Source organism: Ambystoma mexicanum, chromosome 3p (genome assembly GCF_040938575.1).
Source record: "Ambystoma mexicanum isolate Mex_15411 chromosome 3p, UKY_AmexF1_1, whole genome shotgun sequence".
NCBI classification, from domain to species: Eukaryota; Metazoa; Chordata; class Amphibia; order Caudata; family Ambystomatidae; genus Ambystoma; species Ambystoma mexicanum.
Genome location: NC_090925.1, coordinates 2,687,886 through 2,713,340, shown reverse-complemented (window position 1 = coordinate 2,713,340; position 25,455 = coordinate 2,687,886). Strand labels below are relative to the sequence as shown.

At 50.6% G+C, this 25,455-nt stretch overlaps 1 protein-coding gene across 5 annotated transcripts in view; it reads left to right on the top strand.

Annotated features, from left to right (window-relative positions):
• The window catches only part of LOC138580058 (uncharacterized), a 387,791-nt gene that overhangs the window by 340,934 nt on the left and 21,402 nt on the right, over positions 1-25,455 (top strand). For 4 of the 5 annotated variants that reach the window (XM_069650297.1, XM_069650295.1, XM_069650298.1 and 1 more), the window contains 2 exons: positions 1,084-1,241; positions 15,476-15,637. In XM_069650297.1, the coding sequence (XP_069506398.1) occupies positions 1,084-1,241; positions 15,476-15,637 (320 nt within the window). Of the gene's footprint in view, positions 1-1,083; positions 1,250-15,475; positions 15,638-25,455 lie in introns of those variants that run through there. The other variant, XM_069650299.1, reaches the window with a different exon arrangement.

The window sequence follows — 25,455 nt, the reverse complement described above, 5'->3', positions numbered from 1 at the left end:
GGAAGAAGAGCCAGGTGTGCCCATGAGTGATGGGATATGGGAGAGGGCCAAAGGGTACTACAAGAAAGTGTCTAGGAACGCGAGGTTACAGCAAATACAGCTATATATAACCAACAGCATATATGACTCCTCCAAAAGATAGCTAGATTCAAGAACGCAAAACGTCAAACATGCCCCAAATGCGGGGAAGAAAATGCAGGGATGACACATATGTTTTGGGCATGCCCAGAAATTGGGAAATTCTGGGAAGAAGTAGCCCACCGGCTAGATGAGCAGGGGATCAAAATAAATGTTGGATCAGTGTGGGCATGTCTGCTAGGAGGGTTCCCTATACTATGCCAATTAAAACATATGAGCAAATTAAAAGACTTGGCATACATACTTGCCCAGCATAGAATTGCCATGGGATGGAAGGCATGCAACAGACCTAGGATAGAAGTCTGGTGGAGAGACCTTCAGAAATGGACTGAAGCCGAAACAGCAGCACGGCAGGAAACGAGGTGTAGAGGAGGGGAGGAAGAAGCAGAAACCCTGATGGCCTGGAAGCACTTAGTAGCCACACTGTATGGGCCCACTCAGGACGGGTCGAGCGACCAGGACTCTGAAGAGGACACAGAAAAAGGAACCCCTTTAGAAGAAATAGGTGCAAATTGAGAAGTGGAGTAGGCTCGGATGGGGGGGAGGGGCAAGCAGCAGCAGCAGACATGCAAATATAAATGTAAACTCAGAAATATTTGATATGTACTGCAAGTTTGTTGTGTATTGTTTTGGTTGTAATAAAATCAATAAAAATTGTTTTATTTAAAAAAATGGTAAGTCTCCTTAGCTCTTCCACCCTAGCTCCAGTGTTGACGCTCTGGCTGGTCTGATGGCTCATCTCTTTAGCTCGTCCACCCTAGTTCCAGTGTTGATGCTCTGGCTGGTCTGATGGTCCATCTCCTTAGCTTGTCCACCCTTGGGTCTTCCACCATAATCGGGTCCAACAAAGAAATGCGTGCATTACAGCTGGCAATAATAAGAAAAATAAATCATCTTGGTAATGATGCCACGGCTACCTTGTGTCTCCCATTCTCTGCACCACAGATCTTTCCACTCATCTCGCAGTCCCGGAGGCTGGTGAAGCACGGCGAGCTGGTGGAGCTGGAGACGAGCAGCCCACTTAGCTTTAAGTGGAAAGTCATCACACGGCCCATCTACATGCACTTGTTCAACGACTGCCTGTTGCTGTCCCGCCGGCGGGAGTGAGTGTGTACGCGTTGGCATCAGATCACATAGGACACCAAGCCTCTTCCTCTACTGTGTCCCTCACCACCTGCAATAGTTCCTGATTCTGCTTCACATAATTGTCACTTCCTGCCTCTACCACTCACTGACACTGTTTCTCCCAGACTGTGCCTCTGCCTACCTGAACCCCTCACTGACCCTGCTTGTACCAGCGCCCCTGCCTGACTGTACCACTCAATGGCCATGCTTTTCCCAGACTGTCCCCCTGCCTGCCTGTACCTCTCGCTGACCATGCTGCTCCCATTGCCTCTGCCTGCACCACACACTGCTTCTCCCAGTGTCTGTCTACTATTATCCCTCATCACCATGCTGTTCCCAGACTGTGCCCCTGCCTGCCTGTACCTCTGAATCTGCTTCTCCAGAACTGTGCCTTTACTGGATTATGCTGTTTCATGACTGTTCAACAACTTCGCTGTGCTGCTCCTTGGCTATACTATGCCATGATTGTGCTGCTCCCTGGCTATACTATGCCATGATTGTGCTGCTCCCTGGCTATACTATGCCATGATTGTGCTGCTCCTTGGCTGTACTATGCCATGATTGTGCTGCTCCTTGGCTATACTATGCCATGATTGTGCTGCTCCTTGGCTGTACTATGCCATGATTGTGCTGCTCCTTGGCTGTACTATGCCATGATTGTGCTGCTCCTTGGCTATACTATGCCATGATTGTGCTGCTCCTTGGCTGTACTATGCCATGATTGTGCTGCTCCTTGGCTGTACTATGCCATGATTGTGCTGCTCCTTGGCTGTACTATGCCATGATTGTGCTGTCTCTAGCCAGACTAGACCACTATCAGACTGCACACCATGTCTCTAGCCAGACTAGACCACTACCAGATTGCACACCATGTCTCTAGCCAGGCTAGACGACTGCCAGACTGCACACCATGTCTCTGGCCACTAGACCACTGCCAGACTGCACACCATGTCTCTAGCCAGAATAGACCACTGCCAGACTAGACCATGTCTCTAGCCAGACTAGATCACTGCCAGAATAGACCATGTCTCTAGCCAGACTAGACCACTGCCAGACTAGACCATGTCTCTAGCCAGACTAGACCACTGCCAGACTAGACCATGTCTCTAGCCAGACTAGACCACTGCCTGGCTGCACACCATGTCTCTAGCCAGACTAGACCACTGCCAGACTGCACACCATGTCTCTAGCCACTAGACCACTGCCAGACTGCACAGCATGTCTCTAGCCAGACGTGACCACTGCCAGACTGCACACCATGTCTCTGTCCAGACTAGACCACTGCCTGGCTGCACACCATGTCTCTCCAGACTAGACCACTGCCAGACTGCACACCATGTCTCTATCCAGCCTAGACCACTGCCAGACTGTACAGCATGTCTCTATCCAGACTAGACCACTGCCAGACTGCACAGCATGTCTCTATCCAGACTAGACCACTGCCAGACTGCACACCATGTCTCTAGCCACTAGACCACTGCCAGACTGCACACCATGTCTTTAGCCACTAGACCACTGCCAGACTGCACAGCATGTCTCTAGCCGGACTAGACCACTGCCAGACTGCACACCATGTCTCTAGCCAGACTAGACCACGGCCAGACTGCACAGCATGTTTCTATCCAGACTAGACCACTGCCTGACTGCACACCATGTCTATAGCCAGACTAGACCACTGCCTGACTGCACACCATGTCTCCAGCCTGACTAGACCACTGCCAGACTGCACACCATGTCTCTAGCCAGACTAGACCACTGCCAGACTGCACAGCATGTCTCTATCCAGACTAGACCACTGCCTGACTGCACACCATGTCTCCAGCCTGACTAGACCCATGCCATACTGCACACCATGTCTCCAGCCTGACTAGACCACTGCCAGACCGCACAGCATCTCTATCCAGACTAGACCACTGCCTGACTGCACACCATGTATCCAGCCTGTCTAGACCACTGCCAGACTGCACACCATGTCTCTAGCCAGACTAGACCACTGCCAGACTGCACAGCATGTCTCTATCCAGAGACCACTGCCTGACTGCACACCATGTCTCTAGCCAGACTAGACCACTGCCTGACTGCACACCATGTCTCCAGCCTGACTAGACCACTGCCAGACTGCACACCATGTCTCTATCCAGCCTAGACCACTGCCAGAGTGCACACCATGTCTCCAGCCACTAGACCACTGCCAGACTGCACACCAGGTCTCTAGCCAGACTAGACCACTGCCAGACTGCACAGCATGTCTCTATCCAGACTAGACCACTGCCAGACTGCACACCATGTCTCTAGCCAGACTAGACCACTGCCAGACTGCACACCATGTCTCTAGCCAGACTAGACCACTGCCAGACTGCACAGCATGTCTCTATCCAGACTAGACCACTGCCAGACTGCACAGCATGTCTCTATCCAGACTAGACCACTGCCAGACTGCACAGCATGTCTCTAGCCAGACTAGACCACTGCCAGACTGCACACCATGTCCTAGCCAGACTAGACCACTACCAGACTGCACAGCATGTCTCTATCCAGACTAGACCACTGCCAGACTGCACACCATGTCTCTAGCCTGACTAGACCACTGCCAGGATGCACACCATGTCTCTATCCAGACTAGACCACTGCCTGACTGCACACCATGTCTCTAGCCAGACTAGGCCACTGCCAGACTGCACAACATGTCTCTAGCCAGACTAGACCACTGCCAGACTGCACACCATGTCTCTAGCCTGACTAGACCACTGCCAGACTGCACACCATGTCTCTATCCAGTCTAGACCACTGCCAGACTGCACACCATGTCTCTAGCCACTATGTCTCTAGCCAGACTAGACCACTGCCAGACTGCACACCATGCCTCTAGCCAGAGTAGACCACTGCCAGGCTGCACACCATGTCTCTAGCCAGACTAGGCCATGTCTCTAGCCAGACTAGACCACTGCCAGGCTGCACACCATGTCTCTAGCCAGACTGGACCACTGCCAGACTGCACACCATGTCTCTAGCCAGACTAGACCACTGCCAGACTGCACACCATGTCTCTAGCCAGACTAGACCACTGCCAGACTGCACACCATGTCTCTAGTCACTAGACCACTGCCAAACTGCACACCATGTCTCTATCCAGACTAGACCACTGCCAGACTGCACACCATGTCTCTAGCCAGACTAGACCACTGCCAGACTGCACACCATGTCTCTAGCCAGATTAGACCACTGCCAGACTGCACACCATGTCTCTAGCCAGACTAGACCACTGCCAGACTACACCATGTCTCTAGCCACTAGACCACTGCCAGACTGCACACAATGTCTCTAGCCACTAGACCACTGCCAGACTGCACAGCATGTCTCCATCCAGACTAGACCACTGCCAGACTGCACACCATATCTCTAGCCACTAGACCACTGCCAGACTGCACACCATATCTCTAGCCACTAGACCACTGCCAGACTGCACACCATGTCTCTAGCCAGACTAGACCACTGCCAGACTGCACAGCATGTCTCTATCCAGACTAGACCACTGCCAGACTGCACACCATGTCTCTATCCAGTCTAGACCACTGCCAGACTAGACCATGTCTCTATCCAGACTAGACCACTGCCAGACTGCACACCATGTCTCTATCCAGTCTAGACCACTGCCAGACTAGACCATGTCTCTATCCAGACTAGACCACTGCCAGACTGCACACCATGGCCCTCATTACAAATCAGGCGTTAAGAGTTTAACGGCGCCGTCGGCGCCATTAACCCTTAACGCCTGATTAAGAGGTCCTGGGTTTTAACGCCTGCTTTTTGCAGGCGTTAAAACCCATGCCGCAAAGTGACCTTGGTGCTAAGTACTGTGCCGCAATTTGCGGCACCGTACTTGGCGCCTTTCCCCATTCCCATTATGCCTTATGGGGCAAAAATGGGAATGGGGAAGGGCAAATGGTGAATGGGGAATTACTGCCCCACTCACCTTGGAATGGGGTGGTAATTCCGCCATCCACCATGCCGGAGTCCGGCATGGACCATGGTGCTAAAAGCACCATGGTCCAGCGCCGGACTTGTAATGAGGGCCCATATCTCTATCCAGTCTAGACCACTGCCAGACTCCACACCTTGTCTCTAGCCAGACTAGACCACTGCCTGAATGCACACCATGTCTCTAGCCAGACTAGACCACTGCCATACTGCACACCATGTCTCTATCCAGACTAGGCCACTGCCAGACTGCACACCATGTCTCTAGCCAGACTAGACCACTTCCAGACTGACACCATGTCTCTTTCCAGATTAGACCACTGCCAGACTGCACACCATGTCTCTTTCCAGTTTAGACCACTGCCAGACTGCACACCATGTCTCTTTGCAGACTAGACCACTGCCAGACTGCACACCATGTCCATAGCCAGATTAGACCACTGCCAGACTGCACACCATGTCTCTAGCCAGACGAGACCACTGCCAGACTCCACAGCATGTCTCTAGCCAGACTAGACCACTGCCAGACTCCAAAGCATGTCTCTATCCAGACTAAACCACTGCCAGACTGCACACCATGTCTCTACCCAGACTACACCACTGCCAGACTGCACACCATGTATCTAGCCAGACTAGACCACTGCCAGACTGCACACCATGTATCTAGCCAGACTAGACCACTGCCAGACTGCACACCATGTCTCTAGCCAGACTAGACCACTGCCAGACTGCACACCATGTATCTAGCCAGACTAGACCACTGCCAGACTGCACACCATGTCTCTAGCCAGACTAGACCACTGCCAGACTGCACACCATGTCTCTATCCAGACTAGACCACTGCTAGAATGCACACCATGTCTCTTTCCAGACTAGACCACTGCCAGACTGCACACCATGTCTCTAGTCACTAGACCACTGCCGGACTGCCCACCATGTCTCTAGCCTGACTAGACCACTGCCAGACTGCCCACCATGTCTCTAGCCTGATTAGACCACTGCCAGACTGCCCACCATGTCTCTAGCCTGACTAGACCACTGCCAGACTGCACACCCTGTCTCTTTCCAGACTAGACCATTGCCAGACTGCACACCATGTCTCTAGCCACTAGACCACTGCAAGACTGCACACCATGTCTCTTTCCAGACTAGACCACTGCCAGACTGCACACCATGTCTCTAGCCAGACTAGACCACTGCCAGACTGCACACCATGTCTCTAGCCACTAGACCACTGCCAGACTGCACACCGTGTCTCCAGCCACTAGACCACTGCCAGACTACACACCATGTCTCTAGCCAGACTAAACCACTGCCAGACTAGACCATGTCTCTATCCAGACTAGACCACTGCCAGACTGCACACCATGTCTCTAGCCAGACTAGACCATGTCTCTAGCCAGACTAGACCACTGCCAGACTGCACACCATGTTGCTAGCCACTAGACCACTGCCAGACTGCACACCATGTCTCTATCCAGTCTAGACCACTGCCAGACTGCACACCATGTCTCTAGCCAGACTAGACCACGTTTCTAGCCAGATTAGACCACTGCCAGACTGCACAACATGTCACTAGCCATTAGACCACTGCCAGACTGCACACCATGTCTCTATCCAGTCTAGACCACTGCCAGACTGCACACCATGTCTCTAGCCACTAGACCACTGCCAAACTGCACACCATGTCTCTAGCCACTAGACCACTGCCAAACTGCACACCATGTCTCTAGCCAGACTAGACCATGTCTCTAGCCAGACTAGACCACTGCCAGACTGCACACCATGTTGCTAGCCACTAGACCACTGCCAGACTGCACACCATGTCTCTATCCAGTCTAGACCACTGCCAGACTGCACACCATGTCTCTAGCCAGACTAGACCACGTTTCTAGCCAGATTAGACCACTGCCAGACTGCACAACATGTCACTAGCCATTAGACCACTGCCAGACTGCACACCATGTCTCTATCCAGTCTAGACCACTGCCAGACTGCACACCATGTCTCTAGCCACTAGACCACTGCCTGAATGCACACCATGTCTCTAGCCAGACTAGACCACTGCCATACTGCACACCATGTCTCTATCCAGACTAGGCCACTGCCAGACTGCACACCATGTCTCTAGCCAGACTAGACCACTTCCAGACTGACACCATGTCTCTTTCCAGATTAGACCACTGCCAGACTGCACACCATGTCTCTTTCCAGATTAGACCACTGCCAGACTGCACACCATGTCTCTTTGCAGACTAGACCACTGCCAGACTGCACACCATGTCCATAGCCAGATTAGACCACTGCCAGACTGCACACCATGTCTCTAGCCAGACGAGACCACTGCCAGACTCCACAGCATGTCTCTAGCCAGACGAGACCACTGCCAGACTCCACAGCATGTCTCTAGCCAGACTAGACCACTGCCAGACTGCACACCATGTATCTAGCCAGACTAGACCACTGCCAGACTGCACACGATGTCTCTAGCCAGACTAGACCACTGCCAGACTGCACACCATGTCTCTAGCCAGACTAGACCACTGCCAGACTGCACACCATGTCTCTAGCCAGACTAGACCACTGCCAGACTGCACACCATGTCTCTATCCAGACTAGACCACTGCTAGAATGCACACCATGTCTCTTTCCAGACTAGACCACTGCCAGACTGCACACCATGTCTCTAGTCACTAGACCACTGCCGGACTGCCCACCATGTCTCTAGCCTGACTAGACCACTGCCAGACTGCCCACCATGTCTCTAGCCTGATTAGACCACTGCCAGACTGCCCACCATGTCTCTAGCCTGACTAGACCACTGCCAGACTGCACACCCTGTCTCTTTCCAGACTAGACCATTGCCAGACTGCACACCATGTCTCTAGCCACTAGACCACTGCAAGACTGCACACCATGTCTCTTTCCAGACTAGACCACTGCCAGACTGCACACCATGTCTCTAGCCAGACTAGACCACTGCCAGACTGCACACCATGTCTCTAGCCACTAGACCACTGCCAGACTGCACACCGTGTCTCCAGCCACTAGACCACTGCCAGACTACACACCATGTCTCTAGCCAGACTAAACCACTGCCAGACTAGACCATGTCTCTATCCAGACTAGACCACTGCCAGACTGCACACCATGTCTCTAGCCAGACTAGACCATGTCTCTAGCCAGACTAGACCACTGCCAGACTGCACACCATGTTGCTAGCCACTAGACCACTGCCAGACTGCACACCATGTCTCTATCCAGTCTAGACCACTGCCAGACTGCACACCATGTCTCTAGCCAGACTAGACCACGTTTCTAGCCAGATTAGACCACTGCCAGACTGCACAACATGTCACTAGCCATTAGACCACTGCCAGACTGCACACCATGTCTCTATCCAGTCTAGACCACTGCCAGACTGCACACCATGTCTCTAGCCACTAGACCACTGCCAAACTGCACACCATGTCTCTAGCCACTAGACCACTGCCAAACTGCACACCATGTCTCTAGCCAGACTAGACCATGTCTCTAGCCAGACTAGACCACTGCCAGACTGCACACCATGTTGCTAGCCACTAGACCACTGCCAGACTGCACACCATGTCTCTATCCAGTCTAGACCACTGCCAGACTGCACACCATGTCTCTAGCCAGACTAGACCACGTTTCTAGCCAGATTAGACCACTGCCAGACTGCACAACATGTCACTAGCCATTAGACCACTGCCAGACTGCACACCATGTCTCTATCCAGTCTAGACCACTGCCAGACTGCACACCATGTCTCTAGCCACTAGACAACTGCCTGAATGCACACCATGTCTCTAGCCAGACTAGACCACTGCCATACTGCACACCATGTCTCTATCCAGACTAGGCCACTGCCAGACTGCACACCATGTCTCTAGCCAGACTAGACCACTTCCAGACTGACACCATGTCTCTTTCCAGATTAGACCACTGCCAGACTGCACACCATGTCTCTTTCCAGATTAGACCACTGCCAGACTGCACACCATGTCTCTTTGCAGACTAGACCACTGCCAGACTGCACACCATGTCCATAGCCAGATTAGACCACTGCCAGACTGCACACCATGTCTCTAGCCAGACGAGACCACTGCCAGACTCCACAGCATGTCTCTAGCCAGACGAGACCACTGCCAGACTCCACAGCATGTCTCTAGCCAGTCTAGACCACTGCCAGACTGCACACCATGTCTCTAGCCACTAGACCACTGCCAAACTGCACACCATGTCTCTAGCCACTAGACCACTGCCAAACTGCACACCATGTCTCTAGCCAGACTAGACCATGTCTCTAGCCAGACTAGACCACTGCCAGACTGCACACCATGTTGCTAGCCACTAGACCACTGCCAGACTGCACACCATGTCTCTATCCAGTCTAGACCACTGCCAGACTGCACACCATGTCTCTAGCCAGACTAGACCACGTTTCTAGCCAGATTAGACCACTGCCAGACTGCACAACATGTCACTAGCCATTAGACCACTGCCAGACTGCACACCATGTCTCTATCCAGTCTAGACCACTGCCAGACTGCACACCATGTCTCTAGCCACTAGACCACTGCCTGAATGCACACCATGTCTCTAGCCAGACTAGACCACTGCCATACTGCACACCATGTCTCTATCCAGACTAGGCCACTGCCAGACTGCACACCATGTCTCTAGCCAGACTAGACCACTTCCAGACTGACACCATGTCTCTTTCCAGATTAGACCACTGCCAGACTGCACACCATGTCTCTTTCCAGATTAGACCACTGCCAGACTGCACACCATGTCTCTTTGCAGACTAGACCACTGCCAGACTGCACACCATGTCCATAGCCAGATTAGACCACTGCCAGACTGCACACCATGTCTCTAGCCAGACGAGACCACTGCCAGACTCCACAGCATGTCTCTAGCCAGACGAGACCACTGCCAGACTCCACAGCATGTCTCTAGCCAGACTAGACCACTGCCAGACTGCACACGATGTATCTAGCCAGACTAGACCACTGCCAGACTGCACACGATGTCTCTAGCCAGACTAGACCACTGCCAGACTGCACACCATGTCTCTAGCCAGACTAGACCACTGCCAGACTGCACACCATGTCTCTAGCCAGACTAGACCACTGCCAGACTGCACACCATGTCTCTATCCAGACTAGACCACTGCTAGAATGCACACCATGTCTCTTTCCAGACTAGACCACTGCCAGACTGCACACCATGTCTCTAGTCACTAGACCACTGCCGGACTGCCCACCATGTCTCTAGCCTGACTAGACCACTGCCAGACTGCCCACCATGTCTCTAGCCTGATTAGACCACTGCCAGACTGCCCACCATGTCTCTAGCCTGACTAGACCACTGCCAGACTGCACACCCTGTCTCTTTCCAGACTAGACCATTGCCAGACTGCACACCATGTCTCTAGCCACTAGACCACTGCAAGACTGCACACCATGTCTCTTTCCAGACTAGACCACTGCCAGACTGCACACCATGTCTCTAGCCAGACTAGACCACTGCCAGACTGCACACCATGTCTCTAGCCACTAGACCACTGCCAGACTGCACACCGTGTCTCCAGCCACTAGACCACTGCCAGACTACACACCATGTCTCTAGCCAGACTAAACCACTGCCAGACTAGACCATGTCTCTATCCAGACTAGACCACTGCCAGACTGCACACCATGTCTCTAGCCAGACTAGACCATGTCTCTAGCCAGACTAGACCACTGCCAGACTGCACACCATGTTGCTAGCCACTAGACCACTGCCAGACTGCACACCATGTCTCTATCCAGTCTAGACCACTGCCAGACTGCACACCATGTCTCTAGCCAGACTAGACCACGTTTCTAGCCAGATTAGACCACTGCCAGACTGCACAACATGTCACTAGCCATTAGACCACTGCCAGACTGCACACCATGTCTCTATCCAGTCTAGACCACTGCCAGACTGCACACCATGTCTCTAGCCACTAGACCACTGCCAAACTGCACACCATGTCTCTAGCCACTAGACCACTGCCAAACTGCACACCATGTCTCTAGCCAGACTAGACCATGTCTCTAGCCAGACTAGACCACTGCCAGACTGCACACCATGTTGCTAGCCACTAGACCACTGCCAGACTGCACACCATGTCTCTATCCAGTCTAGACCACTGCCAGACTGCACACCATGTCTCTAGCCAGACTAGACCACGTTTCTAGCCAGATTAGACCACTGCCAGACTGCACAACATGTCACTAGCCATTAGACCACTGCCAGACTGCACACCATGTCTCTATCCAGTCTAGACCACTGCCAGACTGCACACCATGTCTCTAGCCACTAGACCACTGCCTGAATGCACACCATGTCTCTAGCCAGACTAGACCACTGCCATACTGCACACCATGTCTCTATCCAGACTAGGCCACTGCCAGACTGCACACCATGTCTCTAGCCAGACTAGACCACTTCCAGACTGACACCATGTCTCTTTCCAGATTAGACCACTGCCAGACTGCACACCATGTCTCTTTCCAGATTAAACCACTGCCAGACTGCACACCATGTCTCTTTGCAGACTAGACCACTGCCAGACTGCACACCATGTCCATAGCCAGATTAGACCACTGCCAGACTGCAAACCATGTCTCTAGCCAGACGAGACCACTGCCAGACTCCACAGCATGTCTCTAGCCAGACGAGACCACTGCCAGACTCCACAGCATGTCTCTAGCCAGACTAGACCACTGCCAGACTGCACACCATGTATCTAGCCAGACTAGACCACTGCCAGACTGCACACGATGTCTCTAGCCAGACTAGACCACTGCCAGACTGCACACCATGTCTCTAGCCAGACTAGACCACTGCCAGACTGCACACCATGTCTCTAGCCAGACTAGACCACTGCCAGACTGCACACCATGTCTCTATCCAGACTAGACCACTGCTAGAATGCACACCATGTCTCTTTCCAGACTAGACCACTGCCAGACTGCACACCATGTCTCTAGTCACTAGACCACTGCCGGACTGCCCACCATGTCTCTAGCCTGACTAGACCACTGCCAGACTGCCCACCATGTCTCTAGCCTGACTAGACCACTGCCAGACTGCCCACCATGTCTCTAGCCTGACTAGACCACTGCCAGACTGCACACCCTGTCTCTTTCCAGACTAGACCATTGCCAGACTGCACACCATGTCTCTAGCCACTAGACCACTGCAAGACGGCACACCATGTCTCTTTCCAGACTAAACCACTGCCAGACTGCACACCATGTCTCTAGCCAGACTAGACCACTGCCTGACTGCACACCATGTCTCTAGCCACTAGACCACTGCCAGACTGCACACCATGTCTCCAGCCACTAGACCACTGCCAGACTACACACCATGTCTCTAGCCAGACTAAACCACTGCCAGACTAGACCATGTCTCTATCCAGACTAGACCACTGCCAGACTGCACACCATGTCTCTAGCCAGACTAGACCATGTCTCTAGCCAGACTAGACCACTGCCAGACTGCACACCATTTTGCTAGCCACTAGACCACTGCCAGACTGCACACCATGTCTCTATCCAGTCTAGACCACTGCCAGACTGCACACCATGTCTCTAGCCAGACTAGACCACGTTTCTAGCCAGATTAGACCACTGCCAGACTGCACAACATGTCACTAGCCATTAGACCACTGCCAGACTGCACACCATGTCTCTATCCAGTCTAGACCACTGCCAGACTGCACACCATGTCTCTAGCCACTAGACCACTGCCAAACTGCACACCATGTCTCTAGCCACTAGACCACTGCCAAACTGCACACCATGTCCCTAGCCAGACTAGACCACTGCCAGACTGCACAGCATGTCTCTAGCCAGACTAGACCACTGCCAGACTGCACACCCTGTCTCTTTCCAGACTAGACCATTGCCAGACTGCACACCATGTCTCTAGCCACTAGACCACTGCAAGACTGCACACCATGTCTCTTTCCAGACTAGACCACTGCCAGACTGCACACCATGTCTCTAGCCAGACTAGACCACTGCCAGACTGCACACCATGTCTCTAGCCACTAGACCACTGCCAGACTGCACACCATGTCTCCAGCCACTAGACCACTGCCAGACTACACACCATGTCTCTAGCCAGACTAAACCACTGCCAGACTAGACCATGTCTCTATCCAGACTAGACCACTGCCAGACTCCACACCATGTCTCTAGCCAGACTAGACCATGTCTCTAGCCAGACTAGACCACTGCCAGACTGCACACCATGTTGCTAGCCACTAGACCACTGCCAGACTGCACACCATGTCTCTATCCAGTCTAGACCACTGCCAGACTGCACACCATGTCTCTAGCCAGACTAGACCACGTTTCTAGCCAGATTAGACCACTGCCAGACTGCACAACATGTCACTAGCCATTAGACCACTGCCAGACTGCACACCATGTCTCTATCCAGTCTAGACCACTGCCAGACTGCACACCATGTCTCTAGCCACTAGACCACTGCCAAACTGCACACCATGTCTCTAGCCACTAGACCACTGCCAAACTGCCCACCATGTCTCTAGCCTGACTAGACCACTGCCAGACTGCACACCCTGTCTCTTTCCAGACTAGACCATTGCCAGACTGCACACCATGTCTCTAGCCACTAGACCACTGCAAGACTGCACACCATGTCTCTTTCCAGACTAAACCACTGCCAGACTGCACACCATGTCTCTAGCCAGACTAGACCACTGCCTGACTGCACACCATGTCTCTAGCCACTAGACCACTGCCAGACTGCACACCATGTCTCCAGCCACTAGACCACTGCCAGACTACACACCATGTCTCTAGCCAGACTAAACCACTGCCAGACTAGACCATGTCTCTATCCAGACTAGACCACTGCCAGACTGCACACCATGTCTCTAGCCAGACTAGACCATGTCTCTAGCCAGACTAGACCACTGCCAGACTGCACACCATTTTGCTAGCCACTAGACCACTGCCAGACTGCACACCATGTCTCTATCCAGTCTAGACCACTGCCAGACTGCACACCATGTCTCTAGCCAGACTAGACCACGTTTCTAGCCAGATTAGACCACTGCCAGACTGCACAACATGTCACTAGCCATTAGACCACTGCCAGACTGCACACCATGTCTCTATCCAGTCTAGACCACTGCCAGACTGCACACCATGTCTCTAGCCACTAGACCACTGCCAAACTGCATACCATGTCTCTAGCCACTAGACCACTGCCAAACTGCACACCATGTCCCTAGCCAGACTAGACCACTGCCAGACTGCACAGCATGTCTCTAGCCAGACTAGACCACTGCCAGACTGCACACCCTGTCTCTTTCCAGACTAGACCATTGCCAGACTGCACACCATGTCTCTAGCCACTAGACCACTGCAAGACTGCACACCATGTCTCTTTCCAGACTAGACCACTGCCAGACTGCACACCATGTCTCTAGCCAGACTAGACCACTGCCAGACTGCACACCATGTCTCTAGCCACTAGACCACTGCCAGACTGCACACCATGTCTCCAGCCACTAGACCACTGCCAGACTACACACCATGTCTCTAGCCAGACTAAACCACTGCCAGACTAGACCATGTCTCTATCCAGACTAGACCACTGCCAGACTGCACACCATGTCTCTAGCCAGACTAGACCATGTCTCTAGCCAGACTAGACCACTGCCAGACTGCACACCATGTTGCTAGCCACTAGACCACTGCCAGACTGCACACCATGTCTCTATCCAGTCTAGACCACTGCCAGACTGCACACCATGTCTCTAGCCAGACTAGACCACGTTTCTAGCCAGATTAGACCACTGCCAGACTGCACAACATGTCACTAGCCATTAGACCACTGCCAGACTGCACACCATGTCTCTATCCAGTCTAGACCACTGCCAGACTGCACACCATGTCTCTAGCCACTAGACCACTGCCAAACTGCACACCATGTCTCTAGCCACTAGACCACTGCCAAACTGCACACCATGTCCCTAGCCAGACTAGACCACTGCCAGACTGCACAGCATGTCTCTAGCCAGACTAGACCACTGCCAGACTGCACAACACACAAACTGCAGCACATCATGCGGTGAAGCTGAACCGGCCATATTTAGTGCTGGCAAGCTAGAAACTCTTGTGTCTTCTTGCAGGGGCTCCCGCTTCCTCGTGTTTGATCATGCGCGTGCCTCCAAGGTCCGTGGTGAGAAGTGTGAGATGAAGATGCATGGCAACAGCAAAAATATCTTCCGGCTCATATTGCAGGAGAACAACCAGGGCCGCAGTATGGAGTTTCTGTTGCGCACTGAGACACAGTAAGTTAAAAGATGGCACGGCAGCCACCTGTGCATGACTGGGTCTTGCTCGCGTATAGCTTATGCCATTTTCCTGGCGTCTTGGGTCTTTGGCAACTGCAAAATAAAGTAGGGAGGTGGTGACAGAGGAAGAGATGAGCAGGAAGGGCGGTTGGCCTCTGTAGGTAGCTCTGCATGTTGTGTGTGGGTTAGTGTTCGCTGTGTTAGTATTAATCAGGTCAGGGCCTATTGCACGCAGGCAGACCATTGTAGTGTGTGCTTCGGCTGTGTTATCACTCTAATCGCTGAGAGCACATGTTCACTAGGACAATGCCAGTTGCCTGCTTTGGGGTGCGCGTAGGCAACAGGTTGTAGGAGTCATTGGCAGATGAAGTGATGAGCAATAAGGGATGTCAGTTCACCAAAATGCCAGGGATAGCGGATGTGACATCAATGTAATTTGACCCCTCACCCAAGTGACATCACAGGAAGTGATGGCAAACGACCTTCAAATCTTTTAGATGCATCTAGCACCCGTGTTTCCAAGTGCTCTCATTTCAGCCAGCTATAAGAACCGAGGCACAGAGGGAGGGATGATTTGTCCACAATCGCATATGTGGGGAATGACATTTTTCAGATTATACGTGGGGTCTATATGTAAAACATACATAATGCAGTATTTCTAACAGGTTAACCGAAATCTGTAATGCAGGCTACAGCTAGTGCATGAAACATCCATAGATCAATGGACAAAGAAGTACGTGTTATCTGTGGCGTTGCTGTGTTAAACAAGCCACACAAGCACTGACCTGGGGAGGCGCGCGCGCTGCTGTTTAACCAGGAGAAAAATGCTGCACGAGCAAGGCCTGAAAGTTAAATCATTGACCAGGATTTAGAATCGACACAATTCCCTGCTTATAGATGTATATATGAGTCAGCTACCAGTACGGCAGAAGAAACCTATCCGACTGGTGAGTGCACCTGATAATGTTGTCTTTGCTGGAGTATAATACCTGGGAAAGGATCTTTCAATATACCAAAGACCCCCCCCGACCCCCATGGTTTTTATTATCTAAGCGTAATACTGGGTGCCAGAGGACTTAAAAAGACCCCACCATTTAATGTCATTTAAATGCTGCACACATACATCCATGGCACCACACAATTATTTAAAATTGAAAACACTGAGTTGCTTCTCACCCAGTGACTCAATGGCCGATTTCAAGGCGCGCACTGCACACTACCCCTTTGTCAGACCCAGTGGTACTCAATGGTGTAGCACAAAGTTTGTCAGCTTCCCTACGAGCCATGCTGTGGGCCCACCCAAGCTCCTTAACAAAGCACAGAGCACGCCACACCACAGGCCTGACCACCACGTGTGCGCAATGTCCATGATGATTATGCCGCTGCTGGGGTATGCACTACTGCAAGTGAAAGAAGTAAACATGTTTTTCAATCAAAGCTTTAATCTTTAACGTAACATAGAGAGAAGGGGGCGGTGCCTGGTCCACAAATATATCAGCCACCACTGAAGGCTGGTGAGTTGTTGTTTTGAGGGTGTAAATATTTGCCACAAGTATGTGATTGCAACCGAGCATAGCGAGGGAGGCCGAACTAACGGAAATGGGTTTGGGAGGTCAGGAGGGATTCTTCTCCCTCCCCAGGGTAAATGTTTTGAATAATGGATTAAAATGATGCATTACACGGCACACTTTCTGGGAAAATGCGGGTAAAAGGCCAGCCATCGGTTGTGTAGGGTGTAGGGTAAATCATGAAAACAGTACAAAAGATGCAAGTCACCCAAAGTGCACTGGACATTTCCCAATGCATTATCATGCCGGTCCCTGCAATACATGCCAGTATAAAAAACATGTTCATGCTGGCTCCACAAACATATGCCAGTATTCCCATAGAAGACCATACTTATGTTCGCTTTAAGACGTTTTTCTATAGTATCATTACTGGCACTGGGCACAAAACTGGCTCTGCCAATATATGCCAGCACTCCTATGTAAGTACATATTCCCCTTGGTTTGGTCATTAAAAGTGACGTGTCACAATAAGAAAACCTGTCCAAACTGGTTCCAAAGTAAGCCAGTCTAGACCCATAAGAACACTTATCATGTTTGCTTCATCATAGATGCTCAGTTAATAAAAGGTCATGCTACAGTGAAGAATATACAGGCCGCTACAGCAACACATCAGTCTAGCCAGGTAACACTACTTATCATGCTTGCTTTTTTAAAGATGCTGAGTAATAAATGTAATTCCATAGTAAGCAATGGCTAGACTGACTGCACCAAAATTCCGGTCTAGCCAGGGAATGGCACACATGAACCTGCCTTTGCCCAAAAATACCAGTCAAACATGCAAAGTTAACAACGGATGTGTCAAATATGCTCCAGTGATCCCATGTCTCCCAGGGTCTTACACACGCCTGCATTCCCTTTAACTCACTTGTCACTCACCCATACATCTCCTCTCGCACTCGCTCACACTGGATTCACCACACAGGCACACACCAAACCCCACCCAGAACATTCAGACACACACTACCACATGGATGCTCATTCACCCAACAGTCAGTCACTCACACCTTCTCTTACATGCACTCATTACACTCTCTACACAGGCACACACCTGTATAATGTATTATTTTAATTAGTGCAATATATATTCTCCTTGTACCGCGCTCGTGAGCGCTTGGTTATTGGGGGGTGTCTGGCCTCCTGGCTACCGAGGCTCGGCTCAGGGTGGCTGCATCATAACTTTTCTTTCAGACTTGCACAAATTGCTCGGCGGAGGTCTTTCTTCCTGTTTTATTATTGCCGAGTCGGGATTGGCCACTGCGGAGCTAGGGGCCTTGGCCTCTCGGTGGATTTTCACAGTATTGTGTTGCGCTGCCACTTCCTTTTACAATTTACGATTTTGGTATTGATTTACTGCAATTCTATTTTCCTTTTAGGCTCTGGGTCCCCGGGCCATGGCGTGTGACTGGGCGCCCTTACCTGCACTTTTTATAATTTCTGCATTCATTTTTTTAATGTATTATTTTAATTAGTGCAATATATATTTTCCTTGTACCACGCTCATGAGCGCTTAGTTATTGGAGGGTGCCTGGCCTCCTGGCTACCGAGGCTTGGCCCCCATGTACCCACAGTTGTTACTTGTTGGCTATAACATCTTGCACTTGGACAGAGTCGCTTCACAACCTGGGGTGGGGTTGCCATTATCTTTAAAAGTTAGCCTGGTGCCTCGCGCTCATACCATGGGCATGGAGTCACTATTGGTGAACTCGGCTATATCTGCATCGCAGTCGGTTTACATTGTCCTTGCTTTTCGTCCTCTGGGATCTTGTTCACTCTTTCGTTCGCCCTTTCTTGGAATTAGTCGCCTCACTGCAGCTGAAATATTCTCACCTAGTTATTTTAGGCGATTTTAACATCCAATGTAATCTGCCTTTAGCCCCTAATCTTGGTCAGTTTCTGGATAGTTTTCGAGACTTGGCTATTAAACAATACCTGGCCGAACCTACTCCTCAGCTGGTGGAATCTTGCATCTAATCTTCAGAGCCATCCCGGGAGTAGTGCTTCTTCCCGTTATTCCGCTCTTCTGGACAGACCACTTTTTGGTCTCTTTTACTGTGCCCCTTATTACTCGTCTGCCGCCTCCTGTCAGATCTACTATTCTCGGAAGACATTGGCGTGACTTGAACATGCTTCTTTTCGCATCTGTTGTTATAGCTAATTGTCCCAATAATGGCCCTATTGATTTTTCTATTCTGTCTCAAGCATTGTTGAAAGCTGCCGATCAACTGGCACCCCATAAACTCGCGAGTGTTCGCCGTTGTCCCTCCCAACCTTGGTTCTCCGTTGAACTTAAAGCAGCTAAGCTCGGTGTTCCTCAAGCCGAGCATAAATGGTGCTCTTCTTATAGCTCCTCCGACACAGCTATGTCCGCCTCTCTATCTAGGAAGTATCACCTGTTGATTAAAACCAGCAAGCAGTCTTTTTTTACACACAGTATTGAAGCTGCATTTAATCAGTCTAAGGAGCTTTTCTCTGTTAAATCTTTTTCCGCCACTGCTCGTTTCCTTCCCACTGTTCTGTCATCTCAGGCTCATTGTGACGCGTTAGCTGATTTTTTTTCATTCCAAAATCACTAGCATTCGTGAGAACATTGAATCCGCTCACGCTGGCACTGGGGCGAAGGTCTTTGATATCGGCCCACCTGTAACCACCGGGCAGTGTTTACTCATAGATGGAATATGCCTGGCCTTTACCAGCTGCACAACCGAGGCAAATTAGATAGGAATCCATTTGTTGTCTGCCTTCATGACAATCTCATGCATACGTACAAGGAAATGAACTGGCAAGACGGAGGAGGAATACATTGGCAGGACGGAGGAGAAATGCTTTGGCATAGATGGAGGAGGAACGCACTGGCAAGACGGAGGAGGAACGCGCTAGCAAGACGGAGGAGGAATGCTCTGGCAAGATGGAGGAGGAACGCACTGGCAAGGCGGAGGAGGAACGCACTGGCAAGGCGGAGGAGGAACGCACTGGCAAGGCGGAGGAGGAACGCACTGGCAAGGCGGAGGAGGAATGCACTGGCAAGACGGAGGAGGAATGCTCTGGCAAGACGGAGGAGGAATGCTCTGGCAAGACTGAGGAGGGATGCTCTGGCAAGACTGAGGAGGAATGCACTGGCGAGACGCAGGTGGCAAGACGGAGGAGGAATGCTCTGGCAAGACGGAGGAGGAATGCACTGGCGAGACGCAGGTGGCAAGACGGAGGAGGAATACACTGGCGAGACGCAGGTGGCAAGACGGAGGAGGAATGCACTGGCAAGGCGGAGGAGGAATGCACTGGCAAGGCGGAGGAGGAATGCACTGGCAAGGCGGAGGAGGAATGCACTGGCAAGACGGAGGAGGAATGCACTGGCAAGACGGAGGAGGAATGCTCTGGCAAGACGGAGGAGGAATGCTCTGGCAAGACTGAGGAGGGATGCACTGGCGAGACGCAGGTGGCAAGACGGAGGAGGAATGCTCTGGCAAGACGGAGGAGTGATGCTCTGGCAAGACGGAGGAGGAATGCACTGGCAAGACGCAGGTGGCAAGACGGAGGAGGAATACACTGGCGAGACGCAGGTGGCAAGACGGAGGAGGAATGCACTGGCGAGACAGAGGAGGAATGCACTGGCGAGACGGAGGAGGAATGCACTGGCGAGACGGAGGAGGAATGCACTGGCGAGACGGAGGAGGAATGCACTGGCGAGACGGAGGAGGGATGCACTGGTAAGACGGAGGAGGGATGCACTGGCAAGACGGAGGAGGGATGCTCTGGCAAGACGGAGGAGGGATGCTCTGGCAAGACGGAGGAGGGATGCTCTGGCAAGACGGAGGAGGGATGCTCTGGCAAGACGGAGGAGGGATGCACTGGCAAGACGGAGGAGGGATGCACTGGCAAGACGGAGGAGGGATGCACTGGCAAGACGGAGGAGGGATGCACTGGCAAGACGGAGGAGGGATGCACTGGCAAGACGGAGGAGGGATGCTCTGGCAAGACGGAGGAGGGATGCTCTGGCAAGACGGAGGATGGATGCTCTGGCAAGACGGAGGAGGGATGCTCTGGCAAGACTGAGGAGGAATGCATTGGCGAGACGCAGGTGGCAAGACGGAGGAGGAATGCTCTGGCAAGACGGAGGAGGGATGCTCTGGCAAGACGGAGGAGGGATGCACTGGCAAGACGGAGGAGGGATGCACTGGCAAGACGCAGGTGGCAAGACGGAGGAGGTTCTCTGGCAAGACGGAGGAGTGATGCTCTGGCAAGACGGAGGAGTGATGCTCTGGCAAGACGCAGGTGGCAAGACGGAGGAGGAACGCACTGGCAAGGCAGAGGAGAAATGCTCCGGCAAGAAGGAAGTGGCAAGACGGAGGAGGGATGCACTGGCAAGACAGAGGAGAAATGCTCCGGCAAGACGGAAGTGGCAAGATGGAGGAGGAATGCACTGGAAAGATGGAGGAGGAATGCACTAGTAAGACGGAAGTGGCAAGACTGAGGAGGAATACATGGCAGAAATCTGATCTCCAATATGTGCCCCTTTTCTATTTTGCTACAATTGCAAAATGGGGCAGAGCGGCAAATGAAGGCATACAAGTATTACACCTCGCGTTAACGCCTTTTTCCGGCTCCACCCCGTTTGAAATTAAACAGACAGTGTCTCTAACACACCACTGGATGCCAGTGCAGTGAGGCCACCCCTGAACACACCACTGGCATCAGGGTGCTGTGTGTGTGGATCAAAGAGCTTTTTGATTAAAACAACCTCCCACATGACTGCCCCAATAGTCAGTGGTGGAAATGGAAACAATGTAAAGGGGGATCCCACAAGGGCCGGATGGGATTTGGAGGTAGGGGCAGAGTTCTGAGGAGGTGGGGCTAGCATTTAGATTCCACTCAAAAGGAAATGTTCAAAATAATATTTTAAAAATGGTGCTATTTCTTTCATGATTCTTCTTTCCAAATTCCACTCTGTACATCAATTCCACTTTAAATCACTTCCATGGCAGTGATGCACCCAAAATACTGTGGGTAATGCAGTGATTGTTAGTACATTAATGAATTCATAGACGCCTCTACAGTAGAAGGCACTAGGGTAGCTCAGCAGGTTGAGAGAATGTTGCTGAGACCATTGCTGAGATGTTATGTATTCAAAACTGGTTGATAAAGGTAAGACTTTGCAATTCCTTCTAAAATAACAAATGTGTTTGGACAGGGTATGGGTTGGGCTGGTCGCTTGCTTATATTCAGGGCAGAGTTGGGGGTATTTCTGCCCCTGTAGTGAAAATCAAAAGCTGGCACCCATGAACCCAGTTTCATTTTCTAAAAACTGCTGTCATCAAAACAGAAGGATTTATTTGTGAATAACCAGTTTGACAAGCATACAACATCTTTCTAAATATAACCTGTGATAAAACACAATTGCAGAGTATGTGTGGTAGTCTGACGAGAAAAAAAAATCCAAGAAAACTATTGAATGCAAGCTGCATTTTTCAGTTTGGAAATGACTTTTGTTTTTCTATGGAAGTGTAAAATGCATATTTGGAAAACAATAGTTTGCCCAGCATGTAGGTAGCCTGCTTTCAACAGTGATGGCCCCTGCCAGAGATATTCATGGCCCATTGATTCATGTTGTGTCCCTTTCAGCCCAGAAGAAAGTAAATGGGCTGAGCGAATGGAGCCTGTAGAGGCGCGACGACTGGTGAAAGGAGCACAGCGCAGATTAGATCCCCAAGGCCCCTGCTTCCCTCGGCAAAGCTGGGGGCTTGGTATAGTCTGGTCAGGGTTGAGGCAGGCCGTGCTCCGAGATCCGGACAGACATCTGATGCCGGATCTCGAGCCCAGCAAGAGCCAGTCCATTGACCAGCGCTGCATATAGCGTCATCCTTAGAGTGCTGCTAGAAGCCTCTACTCCCCTAGATGGTAATCGAAAACAAAAGGTGGGCTGCACATCTTTTCCATTCAAGCATCATTAAAAAGATTCAAGGCCCCTGAGGCCAATCCTCACCCTCCAAACCTACAGTTTTCAGGAAATCCACACATTACTATAGTGAGTCTTATTGACCTGGTAGTTGAGTGGACTGAAAACCCAACGTGAAAGACCCACTCGCATCCTTAGGCCCCTAAACCTGACAGCCAGCATATAAACTCCCGGGCACTCAATATCACAGTCGGTCGCGGTTAATTACACGGTCCCACCCAAGTCGGAGAGCTCCCGCCCCACAATGAGTGTGACCACAATGAAAACGCTTTCATTTATATCACTCGGGTACTTTTTGATAAGGCCTCCATCCGTCTCGCACACAACCCCAACAAATACCCAGTGCCTCAATGGACTAGGAGCCAGGCTGGTGTTTATTAAGATGATATTTATTAATTCATATATTTAAGTCAAATTAGAACAAACATATTACATCAGCCACCAATGTTGTGGCAACACAAAAATACCATAACTTTTTGTTGTAAAGTGTCAACACAGAGATAGCACTAGAATGTGCAGTTGCCAGAGTTTCCCTTTACATCACCCCCCAATACAAGCGAAGAACAGTTTTGAAAATGAATGCACAATGAAAATGAATGCAAACAGGGTTATACTTTTGTCCCAGCAACTCTCACCCTCCAAACATCCACTAGGCTCGACTCTTTTGAATGGAAAGCAGTGGCAGGGAGTGGGGACACAATGGGAAAATCGGATTTGGGGTATCGTTCACAGAAACAATATGACAGAAGGAAAGGTAAGGGGACCTTTTTTTTGCTAAGCACAATGGTAAAATCGGTTGTTAATTATTTACCACCACTGCTATGGGAAAGAATAGAAAGGAATGGGTAATTTTTCTTACGTCTAAATGAACACACAGGACTTTAGGATTATGTTCAGACTAGAATGGGAAAATCGGTTTTAAATCACCTAGCATAGTTGCAATGGGAAAGTATAGAAAGAAATGGGGAAATTCGTTTTTGTTGCACCAAAAAGGACAGGCAGGGCTTTGGGGGATATTGGTCAGCTCACAATGGAAAAATCGGTTTTGGGTTGTGAGTCACAGAAACAATATGACAGTAAGAAAGGGAAGGCGAAAATGAGTTTTGCTGCGCATGAAAACACACAGTCCTTTAGGATTATGGCCAGAACACAATGGGAAAATCGATTTTGGGATGTTTCGCACAATTGCAATGTGAGAAAGAAAATGTTAATTGTTTTTTTGTAGTTTGCAATGGGAACACAGGGACTCATTTGTTTTTACTGTAGACATGGGAACACACGTGGAAGCAATTCTTTTGGGGATTAATTCTTTTGGCAAATCTTTGACTATACCGGCTCACAAAACACTGGGAAAAGATTGTTGATTTTGAATGCCAACAATACAGATCCTGTGAATTAAATGGGGAATTCATTTATTTACTTTGCTAAATATGCTAAGGATCTACACAAGCAAACATGGGATTTTTCAATGGGGAAATAACTAACACAATTCTTGAAAATTATAGGGCATATACAATCTCTAACTTGGGGTATTGCTACTTACAGGAGAGGTCTGGACTGGGCATCAGAGTGTGTCAGGGCACTCTGCTGGGATAGCATGGGGACATTCAAGGATTTCCTGAGTCCTCCAAGGGTCCCAATCTGTGTCTCTCCTGGCTCCACTGCAAGGTTAGGCCTCTTTCTGCTGGGGTGTGCACGCCAGATTCCGGCAGTAGGTCACCTCTTGGAATTAGTGGGGAAAAGTCCAGCTCCGAAGCAAGCTAGCTTAGTTATAGTGCAAATGACATCACAAACTTGTCATAATTCCCACAGAAGGGATTGGTTAAAGCTCACTACTCCACTCCCACCTGTGTGCTCATAGGACAAGGAGATGTGGCAGTTGTTAGGGACAGCTAGGGAAGGAGAGAGCTTCATCATCTCCCTTCGACAGATGGGCTTGGTCTGCATTAGGAAAATCTCACCACATAAGTACCTTTTAATCTCCACGTTTTGGCATACATGAATACATTTTTGGAAACTACATTGTACAGTGAATTACATGAGACTAGTCCGGTGTCCGTACATTATTCCTGTGCAGAGATACAGTTTTTCTCCATTTACTCCGGAACTATATCGATGAGAAATATGGCACTTTATGGGCATCATACTTGACAGGCTTTAATCAACTTTTTATATCTCTGGAATTCACCAGGAGGACCCATCACATTTTCATTAATAACTTCAATTGTGTTTAACCCACCAAATCGTTGTAGCATGGTTAGAAGGGGTTAACTTTCACCTTTACTAAAATTCTAGAA